This window comes from Daldinia caldariorum, assembly GCF_022478825.1.
Source record: "Daldinia caldariorum strain CBS 122874 unplaced genomic scaffold F4812scaffold_33, whole genome shotgun sequence".
NCBI lineage: Eukaryota > Fungi > Ascomycota > Sordariomycetes > Xylariales > Hypoxylaceae > Daldinia > Daldinia caldariorum.
The window spans coordinates 95166-114512 of record NW_025953069.1 but is presented as its reverse complement, the minus strand read 5'-3'; the positions used below and the strand labels follow the sequence as shown (position 1 = coordinate 114512).

The 19347-nt window shown below is 48.0% G+C and overlaps 5 protein-coding genes across 5 annotated transcripts; 4 read left to right on the top strand and 1 right to left on the bottom strand.

The window, feature by feature from the left end:
- The first annotated feature begins 288 nt into the window (after positions 1-288).
- Positions 289-2625, top strand: F4812DRAFT_292597 (LACT-domain-containing protein). Its single transcript, XM_047931157.1, has 2 exons — positions 289-918; positions 980-2625. The coding sequence occupies exons 1-2, from the start codon at positions 598-600 to the stop codon at positions 2543-2545; spliced, it is 1887 nt and encodes a 628-aa protein (XP_047785302.1). The 5' UTR covers positions 289-597; the 3' UTR covers positions 2546-2625.
- A 786-nt stretch (positions 2626-3411) lies between these two features.
- On the top strand, positions 3412-4647 carry F4812DRAFT_464199 (uncharacterized protein; the record flags this gene model as incomplete). The annotated part of the gene is made up of 5 exons (XM_047938323.1): positions 3412-3483; positions 3540-3698; positions 3761-4189; positions 4255-4395; positions 4471-4647. 5 exons carry the CDS (start codon positions 3412-3414, stop codon positions 4645-4647), a joined length of 978 nt encoding a protein of 325 aa, XP_047785301.1.
- A 1874-nt stretch (positions 4648-6521) lies between these two features.
- Positions 6522-7582, top strand: F4812DRAFT_453873 (uncharacterized protein; the record flags this gene model as incomplete). The annotated part of the gene is made up of 2 exons (XM_047936544.1): positions 6522-7018; positions 7117-7582. The coding sequence occupies 2 exons, from the start codon at positions 6522-6524 to the stop codon at positions 7580-7582; spliced, it is 963 nt and encodes a 320-aa protein (XP_047785300.1).
- A 6295-nt stretch (positions 7583-13877) lies between these two features.
- Positions 13878-15863, top strand: F4812DRAFT_453872 (uncharacterized protein; the record flags this gene model as incomplete). The annotated part of the gene is made up of 2 exons (XM_047936543.1): positions 13878-15087; positions 15133-15863. 2 exons carry the CDS (start codon positions 13878-13880, stop codon positions 15861-15863), a joined length of 1941 nt encoding a protein of 646 aa, XP_047785299.1.
- A 229-nt stretch (positions 15864-16092) lies between these two features.
- On the bottom strand, positions 16093-18745 carry F4812DRAFT_448471 (oligomeric Golgi complex subunit 6). Its single transcript, XM_047935865.1, has one exon. It carries the CDS (start codon positions 18498-18500, stop codon positions 16404-16406), a length of 2097 nt encoding a protein of 698 aa, XP_047785298.1. The 5' UTR covers positions 18501-18745; the 3' UTR covers positions 16093-16403.
- Positions 18746-19347: the final 602 nt, after the last annotated feature.

Genomic DNA, 19347 nt, shown 5'->3' with positions numbered 1-19347 from the left:
CGAAGAAAGACGTCTTGAACTCATAACGTATTTTTATCATAGAAATTACCTTGTAAGTTACTTGAATGATAAAGTATGGAACGGTGGAGACGCTAACACGTACGATCCTGGCGGAGGTGTACTTACCTCATAGTACATAGTGCCTACTTAGTGCCTACTAACGGTCCTGAAACGTTCTGAACCTTCTACCAATCTAGGCCGCTGATTGGTCCATGCTCAAAGGAAGGCAGCACATGCCACTGCTACTATGTACCTACATGGTAAGGTAAGGTGTTACAATGGCCCACTATCTATTGCACTTAGGTAAAGGTAAGTATCATTTCTGTCTGGACTTTCCAGAGTTTCCGCGCCTGCTACAAATTTGGTGCCGTTGATCAGGTACCGACTTTTTTATTTATTTTTTTATTCTTTTAAGCTTTCAGCCATGAACGAGTCGTGAGCCTAGAAGAAAAAAACGGTATTCCCACCTCTCACCCCACGTTTCCATACCGCTTAATACAGCACCATCTGCGGTTCCGTATCCGATTTCTGTCTCCCGTGCACCATCCACTTTTTCACACCAAACTTTTCTGCTCGGTCATGTAGCTCTGTCCGACGATGGCTTCCACTCTCAGACGCAGGGCGCTTGGTGCCGATAACTCATCCGAGTCTTCATCGTCGCTGGCGGCGACACCGAGAGACGAAAGTCCGGCGAAGCCGAAAGATAATGTTACGATCGTACACGAGCAGAAGCCAAAGACGCGCAAGCGGCGTAATACGTTTATATTCTTAATGGGCAGCTTGTTTGGTCTTATAGCTGCTGGGTTCCTGGCGAAGAATAATGACTTAATTGAGCTTCCGGAGATTGGCGAACTTAGTATGGATAGTTTTCTTGACGTGCTGCCAGCTGGTCTGGTCAAAGATATGAGGGACCTAATGGTATGTCTCCGCCTTCAAAAAGAGGGACCGACTCAACTAATAATCTCCGCGGTTCGTGTAGAAAGGCGAGCGAGACTTGGTTGATAGCTACGATTCCTTTTCCGTAGGGCTGAAAGCGCGGTCCGAAGGACTTAAGGTCCACCATCCCGTCATTATGGTTCCCGGCGTCATCTCAACTGGCCTCGAATCTTGGGGGACTGCTAATATCTCTCGTCCGTATTTTCGAAGGCGGCTCTGGGGTAGCTGGACTATGATGAGAGCACTAGTCCTAGACAAGGAGATATGGAAGAAGCATATTATGTTGGATAAGGAAACAGGGTTAGATCCGCCAAATATCAAATTAAGAGCTGCGCAGGGCTTTGACGCAACGGACTTCTTCATTACGGGGTACTGGATCTGGAGTAAAATCGTGGAGAATCTGGCGTCTCTAGGTTACGACCCGACCAATTCGTTCACAGCCGCTTACGATTGGCGCTTGTCGTATCAAAACCTCGAGCTACGAGACCAATACTTTACGAAATTAAAAAGTTATGTGGAGCTTGCGCACGAGTTCTCGGGTCAAAAGGTGGTTCTTACGTCCCACAGCATGGGTAGCCAGGTTCTATTCTATTTCTTCCATTGGGTAGCATCCGCGCAAGGTGGTAAAGGCGGTGACGATTGGGTCGAGAAGCACGTCGAAGCCTGGATCAACATTAGTGGATGTATGCTGGGTGCGGTAAAGGATGTGACTGCAATTCTCTCAGGCGAAATGCGCGACACGGCGCAGCTAAACGCTTTTGCGGTATACGGACTTGAGAAGTTCCTCAGCAAAGATGAACGGGCTGAAATATTTCGTGCCATGCCAGGCATGTCGTCGATGCTGCCGCTTGGTGGAGACGCAGTTTGGGGGAACTTAACATGGGCGCCGGATGACAAGCCCGGGCAGAAGACCTCGTTTGGCTCATTTTTAAACTTCCGTCGTGGTCTTAACTGGACCACGCCGGATCAAAATCTCACTGTCAGCAACGCAATACAGTATTTATTCGACACGACCGACGACTGGTACCGTGATCAGGTAAAGAAGAGCTTCTCTCACGGTGTGGCTCACACCACCGCCGAGGTAGAAGCCAACGAGCTTGACAGTCGTAAATGGGTCAATCCTCTGGAGACGAGGTTGCCCTTAGCTCCAAGCTTGAAGATTTATTGTTTCTACGGCGTGGGGAAGCCAACCGAGAGAGCATACTACTATCGCAGCCCCGAATATCCGGGCCTCACAAACCTCAATGTCACTATTGATACAGCACTGACCGTTGACGAGATCGACCACGGTGTAGTCATGGGGGAGGGCGACGGGACGGTTAATATTCTAAGCAGCGGTTATATGTGCTCTAAAGGTTGGCGCATGAAGCGATATAACCCAGCCGGCGCGAAGGTCACGGTCGTAGAAATGCCTCACGAGCCCGAAAGATTCAATCCTCGCGGAGGACGGAATACAGCAGACCACGTGGATATTCTGGGGCGGCAGGCGCTTAATGAGCTGATACTGCGCGTCGTGGCTGGCAAGGGACCGATGATTGACGATTATATCGTTAGTAATATTTTGGAATATGCGAATAATGTTCAGATTTTCGAAGAGGAGGATAAATAAGATATGGCGAAGGGGGACCCGGGGGGAGTGTTAGATTAGACTTGGACTTGTAAAATATGGTTACATCAAGAAGTACCTAAGCAAGCAGGTATAGTAAAACTAATGAATGGATGGATGGGTGGATGGAGAAGAAATGTACATATGAGGACGGTGTATTATATCATACTGGGACTATACATACCTTAGCTACGTACCTACATATGTCCCGATTATATTGTTCCCTAGGTATTTGGTGGTTGAAATAGGCATCTAGGTACCTTAGGTAGATATTAGCTAGAAGACGCCTTATTTTAATAATATAGGGAGGGTACCTGATACACATATGAATACCTAAAGCTGAAAGACCAGGCGAGACAAGACTTTGTTCCTAGAGGCTATGAACTTCAGTTAGGACGGGATGCCGGATGGGATGAGTTTAAGGCTTATCCCCCCCTTTCTCATCTTTAAAATCACTTAGACGTTTCAGTTAATTTTAATTACCTCAGATACATATCAACTTCTTTAGGTTTCCCAAATTTGCTCAATCATTGTATATTATTGAGATCGTTGGCTATTGCGAGTCCTATATACGAAAGTTACCTCCTATCGAGGCTTGAAATGGGAATGAGGTGGATTTAAAAACGCCTAGCGTTGGTGTAGCACGTGCCAAGAGCTTCCTAAAGGCTGCTGTAACTGTAGCTACACCTGCTCAACACGTGATCCCCGTATTCATAAACTTGCGATACGTACCTGTTGCCTTTATGATTAAATCACAATTATATGGTTTACAACGTCGCGAACCAACGCCAATTTGTTACACAGGCTGAATCAAACCAGCAGGTGATCCTTTATTCTAATTCTAAGATTAACACCCTCACACCTAAACCATGGATTCTTCCACAAAGAGAAAGCAGCCCCCCTCAAACGGGTCCGATGGTCGTGCTATCAAAAAGAGTAAAGTAAGATTATACAACCATATCTTAACAAATAGGTCCAATATCTCATTATTTTACAGGGAGGTAGCAATGGTAGATGGCAGACGCCTCACCAGAAGGCCAAACTTGAGGCCATCAAAGGCAGGGGCCTGGAAGTGGGTGATATGGGAATTTGGACCACGTGTGTTAAGGGCAAGGAGCGACAAGCCTTGGAGGAAATGATGGATCTTTGCGAAGAGGTATTCTCGATTCTTGAAACAATCCTGACAGGGTCTGCGATGCTCAGAATATACCTTTTTAGTACGGTGAAAAGCTATACGGCATCAAACGCGAAGACCCCGCCGAAGGCAAGGAGGATGAGCAGGACGAAGATGATGACATCGAATCATCTATCAAGAAGGAAGTCCAGGAGATGAAACCGGCGAGTAAGCCCAAGGGCTCGACTTTCGAGCCTATGCGCATGGACCTCGATTGCTTGCTCTTCATACGGACGAAGCCGCCTGTCGACCCCGTCGCGCTCGTCAAGGAGATCTGCAAGGACGCAAAGGAGATTACCGAGAAGTCGCAGCGACGGTCAAGGTTCATCAATCGATTCACGCCGATCACGCTGACTGCAAAAGCCACCGAGGCTGCTGTCGAAGAGGTCGCTAAGAATGTCTTGGCTAAGCACTTCCAACTTACTGGCGAAGACGACGAGAAGACCGAGGCCCCCAAGGCGGACGCTTATTCGGTGCGCTACCCCCATCGGCCCATCTTGATAGATATCTGCGTTTACTGATAGCTTGAGTTCTATAGTATGCTATTCGTCCCAGCTTTCGAGCCCACAATACGCTTAAGCGCGACGACGTAATTAAGAAAGTCGCATCGCTTATCGCCCCGCGTCATAAGGTCAATCTCTCGTCCCCAGACAAGGTCATTCTCATCGACATCTATCAGGTTTGTATTCTTGCTTCTCTTCCCCCTACCCTTCTAACCCATTCTAAAAGGTCAAAAACCAACTAACAATCACAGACGTTCTGCGGCATGAGCGTCGTCGACGGAGACTGGGACTCCCTGAAGCGATACAATCTCCACGAGATCTACCTGTCGGCGCTGGGGCCCGACGAGAAGAAGAAGAAAGATACGGATAAGAAGGGGGGTGAGATCGCGCAGAAGGAGGTGCCGTTGACGGAAGAGTCGGAGGACTAGAGCTGGCTCCCGCGCAAAAAGTCTACGGAATTACCTAGTCGTGTGGACCTTCGCAAGTTCGCCGGCCGCACACGACAGGCTAGGATTGATGGTCACCGGAAATGATGGTCCTTTACCTAGGTACGTAACCTATGTGCTTCTCGGTTCATGGGGGCCCTGGATTGCGTTGTTATTGGCGATATGTGTATGGAGATGAGAATTATCTATTCGTACTGCCTAGCGGACCATTTAGTTCCATGTACAGATATTATACAGCGGTACTTATTCCGTTCCCCGTCCTTCCAACATCGAGACCAGCTCCACATTTGAAGCCAGCAGGAGTCGTGATTCACAGTTCCGACATGATACCTTGCTTATACTAGGGGGGGAACCCGCACTAAAACGGGTGGAATGTAACGTAGAAATGATGCTAGCGCTTGCTACGAAGGCTCATTGGTGTGCTTTGCGTTACACCTATAAGTCCTACCCCGGATTTCAGGACGAATTGCTGAGATAATCCTAGAGTCTCTTTTGACTACCTACCTAGGCACTTACCGATCGCCTAGAAGATGACGAGTTTTAGATATATTAGGTGTCGGGTATTAGGTAGAGGTCTAGGAAGTCTCTGCTGGTTCGTTGGGTATTAGGTATTAACGTGTGAAGGATCTTTCTTTTGCTAGCTATCATAGACGCATTATGCGGTTGACTTAAAACCCATTGTAATCCTATTTACTCCCCCTTTTCACCTGGGGCAAAGGAAGAAATTCGTAAGTACTATCCGCAACTCTTCTCAATCAGGTTCGTAATCCTTCGTTTGCGAAAAAACTAAACCTAAAAAAAAAAAAAAAAAACTACATCATTTCCCTACTTGCTCACTCGTTCGCTCGCTTTGCATCACGCCGTAAAACTGAGGCTTTGACTCACAAAACGCCAAGTACCTACTTAATTAGGGAATGGTTACGAACCGCCCCCAATGATACGCGGAATCCTCATTGAGCAGAAAAGGAAAACAAAATTAAATTTAAACGGCTACCTAAAAATTGGAGAAGCTAAGCTGCCTTTTTCATTATATGATTCCAACCTCGAACCTTTATTATGGCATTTCTGGATCGGAGATTAAGCTTAAATCCTAACAGAACCCCCCGTCTTCCCCAGGAACGCACAGTGTCCGACGGCCTCCGTTGGAAGTGGGTAAAGCGGTTTTGTGTTACTGCCTGGCGTTTAAGGCTTTTAAAGCATTGAGGCGTTCTGAATCAAGATAACTGGTATTGACGGGATTGGTTTGGCGGCCTTCTTTAGGAATGTGGCTTTTAAATAGTTTGGGGTCATATCAGGGTAGATTAGGTAGGTATTGACTTATCACAGTGGCGATGTACAAATATCATTGGCACGAGAAATATACTATGCTCACGTATATATATACGTCGTTGTAAATGTACCGTTGGAGAGGAATCAAAATGCGAGACCGATGTTACGGCGTGACGTGAAAGGCGCTGTGAGAGCTGTGCGAGCTGTGCGTTCAAATGTACCGTCAAGATATTCAAATACGACGCAGTCGACCAACCAATCTCGTGCGGGGGTGTAGTTATTCCTCCCCAGCCAGTGACATCCTTACCTACCTACCTTAGGTAGTAACTCAGAACAATCCCCAAGAACATCATCATTAAAGGCCCGATACCCCCCCTCACTGAAACGAGCAGGTAAAATATATTCATTCTTACTAGACACCTATATATATATATACCTTACATTTTATATAAACTACCTACCTAGGGCGAGATAGTTGATAGAGGGTTTAGCGCTTATATTTAGTTACCTCTTATTTAGCTTGGTTGCTTCGACCGTTTGCCCATATGCTGCATTCCAGCATACCAGACAGCTACGTACCGCCACCCATGGGTCGTCCCCACCCCAGTGCGAGATATTCCCTCGAGTGGCATGACATCAGCGGCCGGCGGCGGAGGGGGACGATTCCCGAGCAGAAGGCGGCGGCCAGAGTGGGGTGGATACCGAACTCGACGTCCGACGCCTGGCGGCGGTTGCGGTGGGCGCCCTCGCGGCTCGCGGGCTACCTGGGGCTCGCGACCGGCGCCGCGCCGCCGTACTCGGACCAGACGCAGTGCCTGCTCCTGCGGCTGCCGCCCGAGATCAGGCTCGAGATATGGGAGTACGTCCTCGGCGGCGGCGCCGACGTGTGCATCCTGCGGAGGGCGAATAAGCTCGCCCACGCAGTCCTCCCCCGCGATCAGGCCAGGCTCGACCAGGCTCATGATAATCGGAGACGCAGGTACCTGCCGCTCTGGGGGGAATTCATGGCTGAGAGATCGTCCCTAACGGATAATAGGACCGCTGAGGTTAACTTGGTGACGCCCCTGCTCAGCTGTAAGCGGATGTAAGTTTCTCCCCTCATTTCTTTGGAAGAAGAAGAAGAAGATGATGATGATGCCGATGATGAATTAATTGCTGACGCGAGGGATACAACATATCTAGCCACTCGGAAATGATAGCGATGCTATACAAGCGGCACTTCAAATTCGAGCTGATGGAAGGGTTCTACCGCTTCCTGCTGCTCTCGCCGCTGGCGGGCCTCTCCGCCGTGCGGTCGATCGAGCTCGACTGGTCGGGCTTCTACTACTGGGCGCGGTTCGAGGAGGACGCGGCGGCGGGGTACCCGATCTGCCACAACGAGAGCTGGGCGGACATCTGCGGCGCCGTGGTCGGCATGATGACGGGCCTGCGGCGCCTGACGCTCCGCGTGCTCGCCTTCGAACACCCGGCCCGCGACGACCAGCGGTACCGCTTGATGCGGAAGATCGTGGCGCCGCTCGAGGCGCTGCCCAGCCACGTCGTGTTTACGGTTGTGATTAGGGATGAGGCGTTTTGTCGGAGCTTTCAGGATGGGTTGCGCAGGGAGGGGTATGGCAGGGTGACGGTTAATAGTCCTTCGGCGGCATAGGTAATATACCCTCTCCCTCTCTCTCCCACCCCCCCTTTTGTTTCCCCGGGCTTTGGTGGAACATCACGATCATTTGATATCTAGGTAATCAAGGCGGCGCTCTTTATGGGGCAGGTTAGTGTGTTTTTTATATAATTACGTTTTACGATCAGGTACCTAGTACCTATTATCATGATGCCTAACGTCGATCATTATTGAGAATTGAGTGTACCTACTTGTGGTGATGAGTGATTGTGTGAGTATGAGAGTGGACTCTCGTTCATAGCAACCAAAGGGCATGTCTTCTCAAGCATCGAAAGAGTACTCTGTTCAATAGTAGGATGGCACAGCTTAGGAGGACGTGTTCTTGTCTGTCTAAGGTAAATTGACTTAGTAGCCAGGAAACAGCATAATTGCCCCTTTTTAGGGTAAAGGGGGTGGGACGTCTTCACGCAAACCTATGGCCTAGCGGTTATATTCTTACAATAGTGTATACACTTTTAACTATCCTGGTGGTCAAGTATACGTTATATGTCTCTAACCACATATACTTCTATAATCTTTTGTCTATATCGCGAAGTGAAGCAACGTCAAAGTCTGCTACGTTAGAGGTACCTATCATAATATTAGACTAACATGTTATTTTATTATGTAGGAAATACTCTATTCATGGGGGTCACATGGTAAAAATTGCGAGATCTCTAAGTAATGTCAGGCCAAACACTTGTTGGGCACAGATATAGAATAGTCGGGTCTACTCCTGAAGCTTGGGTCCGCGAAAACTGCCATTATTGCCTTGCTAGGTAGTTCACGCTGTCGGAAAGTTGGGACATGCTTTGAACAGCCTCCCAGTGTCTGAATCCTTGAGAGTTCGCGATCACGAGGAAAGAGGGTGCTCTGGTATCGTAGTTACAGCTAAATATCCCCTACCAACATAACACCTTCTTGAACTCGAAGGGTTGGGAATATAGATATGCTCGTGATTTTAAGTCTCGGTTTGATAGCTTCCATTCAAATAATGCTGGAATCCTATTCTATTTCTATTTCTTTTCTTTTTTCTGCGTCTCCTTCCTCTAGATCTCATTATTCTGTATAGGTAACTGACTATAGAATAAATAGTGTCGTCGATACTAATGACTAAGAAGCTCTAATTAATTATTTCAATACCCCAAGTCCCTTCTATGGTTATAGATAGATACCGAATGCCGAGCGGCTGAATTCCCCCCTGTGAGCTATCACACTGACCCGCCGAAGCCCCTTAAATTTCCAAAAAGCTTGGAAGGGTAACGGTAACGGTGACGGTAACCGGACAAGTGGGCTCTACTAATTTAGCAGCGTACTAAAAAGCTAACATGGTTTAGGTACCGACGCTTTGGGAGGCGACGGGGTTTACCATGCCTCGTTGCACATCACCACAAGTTTAAGCAGAAGTTTAAAGGGAGATGGATACCTAGCATACCTTGATGCTAGTTACCTACGTAGGCAGTGAGCTTTGGTCAAATCTAACATGCTCGTGAACTGTAGGTAGTCGTATTATGTGGCCACTGCGAGATGCGTCGACAACTGGAGCTATGCTCGACTCGGTATGTTTCTTTGAGCCATTTAAAAGCTCAGATGCTGCAACGATATCCCTTCCGGTGTATACTACTGTTCAATGGCCCCACGCTGTCAAGATTCCATTCAGATGCAACGTAATATCGAAGTGGACGTATGGAGAATATACCCACACTTAGGTATGCTTACCTACCAAGGCAGGCTAATGGGACCTATATGAGCTTTATTTAAGTGCTTCGACTACATAGTACTATCTCCACATCATATAGCTAGATTCCAGCTGTCATTGTTTTACCATTGACGAGATGGGGCCATGCATAGAACTACTCGCAAGATTTGAATGATACCCGAAAAAGGTATTTCCACCGATGCGTATGATGATCGAGGCCAACTTGGCTAGCATGGCCAAGGGGTTTTTTTTTTTCTGTTGAGGTTGAAATCTGATTTGTGCCGAATACTGCAAGACTCGAGCGGATATATTGAACTATTCCAAAAAAAAAAAAAAAAAAAAAAAAGAAAGAAGTGAAGCCCCTGACAGCTGAGCTCGAGCTTCCATGCAAAAGTGCCCAATGGCACCAATATGCCAGTCAATATCCTAGGCAGTATGGAGGTTAGGTTCGGAATGTAGCCATCCTCACATCCAGGGGTAATCAGATTCACCAGTAAGTGAACCCTGGGACCGAATAACATGTTTGATTCGCTACTAGGTAGCGAGGAAATGCTACATTTGGTAGGTAGGTATGTATTAGACGAAGAGCCGCATCATCGGTATACACGAACTTAGTGAGGACAATAAGAAAATATGTCCCTGACTTAAGACCTGATAAAGGAACATGGGATGTAGGGGAGCAGATCATCCTAGCTAGTAGCTATATACAGGGTAACTTTTTCGCTTAAGATTACCGGATGCCTTCAAGGTCCCGATGCAGATGTCGTTCATGGAAGGAGGGGGGTTGCATTAACTTCATCGATGATCGACGGACTGCTTATACGGGGCTAAGGAGAAGCATGTCATTGGCCAATGGCGTCTTTACCCATTGGGGGATGTAGCCGCTCATACTCGCATTCGTCTATTCAAGAAGGAATATATGATTTGCTCAACCCTTTATTAAGCTTCGGCATTTTAGTTTCCAGCGCTGGAGGCTGCCGGGAACTCTCCTAAGATACTTAGATACAATCCGATAGCGTTACTTTAGGTAGTTTTCTAATATCTTTTTCTATACGTAAGTACAAGACAGTGCTATCCCCTTTGACAAGAAAGATGAGACTAGCAGGCCACATCAACACGACAAACCTCTATGCAATATCTACGTCTACCTACTAAATTCGACTCCTTACTTCTAACACGGGTTTAGACCAAGTGCAAGTGCAAGTGCAAGGGACAAATCAACTGTCTCTTTTACTAGGGCTCGGCAATTTACGGAGGAATCCGAACCGCATAACAGTTACCTGTTATATACTAGGAGCTTGAGCAATATGAAGAGATGATGAGACTGTTTACTTTATTATGTAATTAGGAGGCAACCCTATATACAAGAACCGTATGTTCGTCGAGTCATAATTACGAACGTAAGGAAAATATGAATATACCGGTACTAGCTGTTTCCAAGGGACTCGTCAAAGTAACGTGACGATCAGCGCAGCCAAAGCGAACACGTAACTTATTATAGTACTCTGATAGATCTGAGCCATCGCAATTACGCGGCTGAACTGCGGATCCCCTTGATGCCGCTTTCTAGCTAGAACCGGGAACTACGCAGTAGGTAAGGGGATCGGGACACGGGTATGCCGAGTTGAAAATGGCAACGTGCTTGATTACCCAAGAGAGGCTGCGATGGATCGTCAATCCAACAAGAAGATCCCTGAGGAGTTAAAGGAACTGGTTCAAGTTTGCAATCACAAATAAAAATAAAACGCTTCAGACATCTAACACGAGGTTTTTCTTATTCTATACCGAGCAGATCGAGGCACAGCCGCGCTAAGCCCTATTGCGGCAAAAATTGACGACACCTTACATGAATTACGGACCGGGAAGCTGGTTAGCTACTTGCGAGAATCGCTATTTGTTTATTGATTTGAAGGGGGAACAAAAAACAAAAGAGGAAAGAAAACATATGGGTCACAACCCGTAGGAATATGGTGAAAAGGAGCCGGTATGAGGCGGGTGGATAGATGACGAGTTACTAATCTACATAATTACCTCCTATCGTACTCTGACGAGTGAAAAGTCGAGAAATGGCTGGCGCCGGAAGGCTTCCAACTGCCATATATGTACGGATAACACGTATATTGCCTACGCGGGGATGATGGAGGTCTGGATTGTTCCGTGCTGTCGGCACCGCACGTAACATTGCATCGAAGGAGCCGGGACGGCAAGACGTGTAGGTGCTTCCTTTGACTGGTAATAGATCGTTATTTTATTGCAAAGATTAACTAAGGCAGTAGTCCGCGATATTAATATCCGTGTAAGTAGTTGGTGTTGAGATTAGTAGCTACGAAGGCGGTAAATTAAGATATGTACCTGTGAGAAACCGTGGATATCTTTATCAAGTTCACGGGTTGTCGGTACCTCTATTAGAGAGATGATAGGCCAAGGTAGATGTCAATCCCTCTTACATGAGCATACCTGCAGCTTTTTTTGGTATTGGAGATGACATGGTGGTGATGATATTTGTTTGATGATTGCCCGCTTACTGACATATTGATGATGGAAATTGTAAAGTCAGCACAGGGGTTAAACGGGAACAATCATTGTTCCTAGTAGTAGTAAAATAAATATATTACAACATATGATTAAAATACTTTATTTTCATTTGAGGACGTGAGGATGTGAGGAATCGGGTTCGGGGTGGACAGGGCCCCGTTTACTTAGTTGAAAGGAGGCTTAAGGAGCAAGGGCGGAACGGAGTGCGACCCATAATTAAGGCTTCAGAACCTTACCATTTTCAGCCATTTCGCTTACTGCCAACCAATCAAAAAATCTCCGTCTCGCTTGCTAATGCAACCTTCATTTAGGTACCTAAGGTACCCACATTACTTACCCAATGCTAGGAACGTCGTACTATGTACGGTAGTACATCTAGTTAGGTACCTAACATCGCATAGGTTAGCACGTCGTATACTGGATCGCGACCTACCACATACGTAGTAGCTTAATCAAACCGCCAACCTTGAAACTTTTTTTTTTCTTACTACATCCACTTACATCCTATCCTCTCTAAACTAATACAACTACCTAATACACATCAAACCAACTTCTCTAAAGTAGTAGGTAGCTAAGCTAACCCGAACTCGAGCTGATCGGCTAGGTAGTTAATTGTTAACTATCTAACAACCATCTTACTATCTTACTAACAAATTCGGCCGACGCGCTAATAAGCCAATCGAAAAGTCTCTCTTCCCAAGTTCTACTACACCTTTCCTATGAGGCACACCGTGATGCTATCCTCGTGGTACTCTGCTACGCACACCGCTGGATTGGTACGCGACTCCAGTGAACGTTGAGACAACCATCGTGCCAATGCAACTTCGCTTGTCAAAACCCAATCGTCCATTATGTGACTGTCTATGCGAATCCGTCTTCCTTCGGATAGCTAGCTTACCTACTTAGCCTTTCTATCTAGCCTTTTCCGTCTCGTGGGGTCTTCCCAACTTCAGTGTCATATAGGTATAGCGGTCACGACGGTCATAACGGCTATAATGCGTGGGGATAACGTTGAAATGAGTTCCCACAAACTGCCCGGCCTGGGCTTCTCTCATCATCTCATCATCTCATCATTCATGAACTGAGCGCTGAGCATTTCTCAGCCCGCTTGCCGCACTTAACCAGGGTTCCCGGTTGTGGGAATTCTCAACCAACCCGGCTTGGGCTTCGAGAAAGTTTGGAGTTCTCTCGCCTGGCGCCTTGGCATTCGGGTAGATATTACCCTTGAGTGCCTTGAGTGCCTCGAGTGGAACAACTTTCCCATCATACTTGGTCGTTTTACTACGCTCTTTTTGAGGTATAGCATGTCCTTTGTCCATTTCGACCTATTATGTACACGGCTGCAGCCACTCGACATCGTAGCTCCACTTCCTTTGATCTTATTAACCTATTCACGCCTTACTTAGGCGAGTATTACCTGATATTACCTTAGTTCCCTTTTCTGAGCCGCGAATCCAATGTCTCTCTCAGAGCCAGCTCGCCAGGCCAACACGCCTTATTCGTCAGTTAACCGACTTGTTGTATCTCATATTTAGCCTCCTTTAGATCTTCCTGTCGCTTTTAAGTACCTATCGTATCGTGTAATACCGCTTCTTTTTTTTCTTTTGCCCTTGGCTGAATACCTAACACTATGGTTTTGCGGATCCCTTCGCCAAATATTCGTCTATTAACTTGGTTTGCTGAGACACCTGACTGTATAAGGCTTCCGTTCTCTCTTATAAATCTAAAATATCTTCTATCGACAACACTACCCATTCCTTAGAGCGTCGTTTTATTATTCTATTCATCTGATACCTAGAGTCATTTAAGAAAGGGTTATATATCTAAGACGCTCAATACCTGCATGTCTAAAGACGTTGTCAAGCCAAGCTGTGCGGGATCAGGCATTTATCACAGGGTTTGTTCAAGTAGGTTCTCGTCTCGGCGTATGTCTTGATTGAGTATTCCTATCATTCACCGAAGAGCCAGCACCCGTCTCAACCTTCTACTTTGAGCCATTATCTGTCCTTATTATAGAATTTCTACCCTATAGAAAGGCATATGCCACAAATACAAGTTATGCACCCAAATTCAAGGGTAGCCTTAGCAGCACAGACCGACCCTTGCCCCGTCTGCCCCGGTGGTCATTTTCATTCACTCCACATTACCGAGTCTCCTGCTCCTCAAGCTTATCCGTACAAAGGGGACCTCGAGGTACCCAGCCTATTTCGTTCCACAAGATGGCTTCCTTCACGTCACAAAATATCCCCTGTTCCACGAGCCCAGCCCTCATCTCCCACAGCCGCCATGGACCGACTCCATCCACTCGAATCGATGCGCTTAGCAATCCAGAAAGCATTACCGACTATTACCGTCGAGTCTGTTAGCCCTTTACCGTCTTGCCGGCTCCTAAGGTTTTTCAGTATTAAGATCTCGGATGGCAGAGCGTTAGTTCTCAGCCTTCCACCACCTCCGACGTTGAGGTTACTTCGGTCTGAGAGGGGGTTAAATCTTTCAGAGACCCTTTTAACAAAATGGATGCTCGAAGGAGTACTAGAACCTCCCAGTAAGACTCAAAATGCAATCCAGGGGGATATCGGCCTCTATCAACACGTTCAAATCCGTCCAGGGGAGGTTAAACCAGAGATCAGTTCTGAGAAAGAATTCAACTGGAGACAGGATGTGCTCAAGTTTCTTCCCGTCCTCGTTGCCCATGTCCCTTCATCGGCAGAACTGGGTGCTCCTTTCAACATCTTCGAGCCAGCGAGAGGAGTTACTATCGGCGAACTTCCCATGTCCTTAACAGCATCCGAGAGGCAGACCGTAGACTTTCAGAAAGGCCAACTTGTACGACAACTTTCGAGTTTCGTGTCACCGAACGGGCTCTTCGGACCGGCTACGGCAGTCGTCAGTCCCCAGTTACCATCTACTGACTTACACGCGGCGCAACTAGCCAACCTCGGCCTTCGTAGCTCGAGGACGTGGAAGCAAACCTTCCACTCTCTCCTGGAGAGCGTGCTACGGGATGCGGAGGACATGGCCGTCACAATCAGCTACGAGCCAATAAGGAACTACTTTAACAGACTAAGCTACCTCCTAGATGGTGTAACCACCGCTAGACTGGTTATACTAGACGCGAGCGACGACCTGAACGTATTAGTATCGCGGGCTTCGAAGCAGGATATGGGTAAAGACAAGGACGGGGACGATAACAAGTTATTAGCGACGGCACCGGAAGCAAAGCATACCAAAACGGAAGATATTTCCGAAAGAAAAGCAATACCAGAATGTACCCCAGGAGACGAAGAAAAGGGGCCGAAACATCACAAAACAGACCACCACCACCAGCAAAAGGAGCAGCAACAGCAGACCATCGCCGTCACAGGCCTCCGCGACTGGAGCAACAGCGTCTTCGGCGACCCCCTATTCGCCGAAACTTTCAGCCAAGATCCTTCAGCCGATTTCTCGCGCGGCTTCTTCCACTCCCCTTCCCCTTCCCCATCCTCTTCCTCCCCCTCCCTCCCCTCTTCTTCCCCCCCTCCTCCTCCTCCAAACACCCCCATCGACGACCCAGACACCGCCCCCGTGCGGCTCCTCCTGTACGAGTGCTACCACGCGACCGTCGGCGTGGTGCAGCAGTTCTACCGCCCCGGCCCCGCCAGCAGCGACCGGGAGATCGCGGCGCGGCGACGGCTCGCCGCGGCGCTGAAGCGGCTCGACGAGGTGGAAGGAGGAGGTGGAGGGGGAGGGGGAGAGGGGTTGTTGTTGGTGTTGGGGAGCTTAGGCGGCGCCGAGGTCGATTCCGTGGGGAAGAGGGCCAGACGGCCTAGTGCGAATGTTGAGGCGTGGCCTGTTAAGAAGACTAAGGCGGAGGGGGAGGGGGAGGGGGATACTTCTACTTCTAATGCAGGGTCAGGGTCAGGGTCTGGGTTTGATGCGGGAGGAGGAAGAGGAAGAGGAAGAGGAGGAATAGGAGTAGGAGTAGGAGTAGGAGTAAGGATAAAAGAAGAGGAAGAAGTGTACGAGTCGATAGAGAAAGACGAAGATATACATGACGCACCTTGATAGGCGCCGCCGGTGGCGTTTTATTAATATTTTTTATGTATATATCTATCTTGATTATACTCGGTTCTACATTGCATTGGATGGGTGGGTTATAAAGGAGGTATATAAAGGGGAAGAAGCGGGAAGAGGTGATTGGTTATATGTTAGCGACTTATGTATTACCTGTGTGAATATTGATTTGGGTTAGGTAGTTACCTAATTTAATATAATGAATATGATACGACGATGTGGTCATATATATATATATAGAGAGAGAGAGAGAGAGAGAGAGCTTTCTATGCTATGCGATGGTGTGCTACGGTATGTCATTTTATGCCATGTTATGCTATATTTCAATACAGAGTTAATGTCCTTTATAGATTTTCCCTTTACGCTCTCTCTATGATATGGATGGCATGACATATACCTTAATTTAGGTATATAATGGTATAGTGTGTCTACCTCTTCCCTCCCTTTTCATATCCCTCTATACGCCCAAGCTATATATATCTTAGGCACCTACCTAAACATTCCCTTTCCCCTTGTCAACTTTTCCACCGCTTACGACAACAAAATCCTGATCTCCCCCGTCGTCCTAGGGAACACAGCTCTCAACCCCGCCCTCTCTTCTCCCTGTCCCTCTTCCCCAGCCACCTCATCCACCGCGACGAGCAGCTCCTCGACGTGCTCGAAGTCGGCGCAGAACCGATCCGCCGCCTCCTCCGTGACCTCGCGCGCGAGCCTCGCGTCCTGGAGGTTCTTCACGTTCTCCAGCGCGTCCATGACGGCCGACGGCAAAAAGTCGTCTAGCCCCTGGGCCGCGCGCGCCAGGACCTCCGGCTGGAGCTCCGGGAGCAAGGGGAGTTTGGCCACGTCTTCAGGGCGCGCGTCGGAGAGGGGCGATAGAGCCGCGAATAAGGGCGAGAGAGAGGATTCGGCGCGGAAGAAGGCGTATTGGCTCTCGACGAGGAGGGCGCTGTGTTCGGCGATCGCGGAGCGTAGGCGCTCGAGGCGTGCGCGCGTGAACGATTGGAAGGGCTCGATGGCCGTCTGGGCGGCGAGGAGGCAGTTTATGAGGAATATGGAATTAGAGGGCGGGGAGATGTTTTTGGCCATGTTGGAACAGCCGGCTAGGAAAGGGTCAAAGGACTCGGCTAGGATAGGCTCGAAGTCCGCCTCGCGATCGCCGTCTGCGGCTAGTGATGTTTCGTAGGTTTTCATAATCGCCGTTAGCTGTTTTAAGCATTCCTGTAAGAACTCGGGCGGCCCGAGGTCGGACGGGGTGTGTTGGAATTCGCCCTCGAGGGTGGTGATATGGTCGCGCATCAGAGAGCGGAATTGCCGTAGCGCTTCTGCTTCTAGGTTGTTCATCGATTGTAGTAGAACCGAGTCCTCACCGAGTAACTTGGAAAATGTTACGCGGTAGAAGCTGAGGAGGTTGGCTAGCTTGTATGCTAAGATAGTGTCCTCGTTGGTCTGGATGACCTGTTCAACTCGCTGTCTCAATATGCGCGCTGCGCCAGAGACGTCCCTATCGACTAATTCATTTAGAGCCTTGACGGCATCGAATTCCGGAGGCCCATCTGCCTCGTCAGCCATCAGCATCCACAACTCGTTCTCGCGGCCCTCTTGTATCCCTTTAGCAATCTCGTTCCCGTCAGATATAAACAGGATTTCGAGGGCTTCTCTCTCGCTGACGGCGGCGGAATGCGTCCAAGCCAGCATGTCACCCGCATACCGCAGCGGATCGTGAGCCACGAGCTCGATCGGCTTCACGGAGTTATCCTTAGCACCAGCTGAGGACGTGCCGGTCAGCGCGAGGTAGAAGGCATCAGAGAGGATTTGCTCTCTAGCCTCAGCGAAGAAATCTAGACAACTCTGAAAAAGGGAGGGCCTCTCGGCAAGCACGCGTATAGCGCGGCGAACAGACGAGTTGATCTGAGGGTTCTCCAGGTTAAGGGTCTTGAACTCCTTCTGGACCCAGCGGTACAATTTCTGCATAGCCTGGTTCAAGTTTTTGGATGTCTGATCCATAATCTCGAGGCCTAGCGTCTGGCTCTCGAAGCCGAGAAGGAATTCGCAGTCCTTCCTAATGCGCTTCGCTTTTGCTAGAACAGCGAAGAAACGGTCGTCGACAGGTTCGGCTGTTAAGGTTAAAGAGGCGATCTCATCTTCTGATAGAAGGAAGTGCTCGCGGAAGGCCTTTAATACCTGCTGCTTCGTCTCGATATTCTTCCTTTGGGCCATGATGGAAGACGCCTCTTCAAGCACAGAGGACGTCGACTCGTGAGCGGCTGTGACGTGACCTCTCATCTCCTGGTAGTTTTTGTTGAGTTTATTGATAGTTGTACCTATCCTCTTTAACTGCTCGGCTACCCGGCCGAACTCTGTAATTATCTTGCCATTACTGTCAATAACCTCTTTCTGGACGTCCAGCCGTAGCTGTCTCCGAGTTTCAGCGGTGTTGCTAATGCCACGCTCGTCTAACAAAGCCAGAGACTCGCGGAACTCTGCGTCGGCATATGAGGTCGACAATACAGACGTCACCTTGGAAGACAGTGGATTTGATGAGCGTCCTGGAAATGACGCGCTTGCTGGCGATAGCGGTAGTCCATCATGTCCAGGTAAACGGGGTGAGTTGAGGCCATCCGAGGCCATAGTTCATATTTCCAATTGGTTACCTCTTTAGACAATCTTGAGCTGTCTTGACTTGCATCATCTCATTTCCATTTTACTCGAGGATGAAATTCCAAGAAAGATGAGCGTTAAATTGTTGGTAGATTCGAATACCACGGCGTTGAAAGGGAATCTTGAATATCCCAAGGTGTTGATGAAGGTGAAAGTTGTCCACGTCCACTATGTGAAAGAGGCGCCACCTGAGGAAATGTTGTCTGGCAGCTGGGGGAATTAGTTGAGTACCTAGGTACCTATTAGTTAAGTGATCATACCGTATACGTACAGGTATGTAGTACCTAAGCTTATTAAATGAAATGACTTCATCCCTCCGATTTCGATATCGATAATGATACCCTAGTTGATACTTAAGGTACCAGGTACATGTACCTATGACATGTACCTATGAACGCGTGCGCCTGCCTGTAAGCTCTCACTCCCAAGTCATAAGGTCCGTTCGATGTTTTCAGGGTTCAAGTGACCAACTGCAACTTGTTCATCATTTCTTAATAAAAAAGAAGCACAGCCGATGCTTTTAAAAACACCTTTCAATCACCGGGCCTTTAATATTCTGCGCCATTCTATAATCTTATATTATAGTTAAGAGAAGGTCTTTAAGCGTCATCTTGTCTCGGCTATAACTCAGAGCTTATCTATCACCTTCGCCCTACGGGATAGTTAGGTTTACAATTATTCACCTTAAACTTTTGAGACGATCAACAGCTCCTCTCTTCTTAATAAAAGTCAGGCGTTTGTTTCTATTTTCTACCTTTACAATTTTCACTCTTCTCCTTCCCTCTCTAAGTACCTAAGTCAGTTTAATCATGATAAG

Excerpts from the sequence above, each read along its gene's own strand:
- F4812DRAFT_292597 (XM_047931157.1), top strand. The coding sequence starts at position 598 with ATGGCTTCCACTCTCAGACGCAGGGCGCTTGGTGCCGATAACTCATCC. Across the intron at positions 919-979 it reads AAGATATGAGGGACCTAATG|AAAGGCGAGCGAGACTTGGT; the intron begins GTATGTCTCCGC and ends CGGTTCGTGTAG.
- F4812DRAFT_448471 (XM_047935865.1), bottom strand. The coding sequence starts at position 18,500 with ATGGCCTCGGATGGCCTCAACTCACCCCGTTTACCTGGACATGATGGA.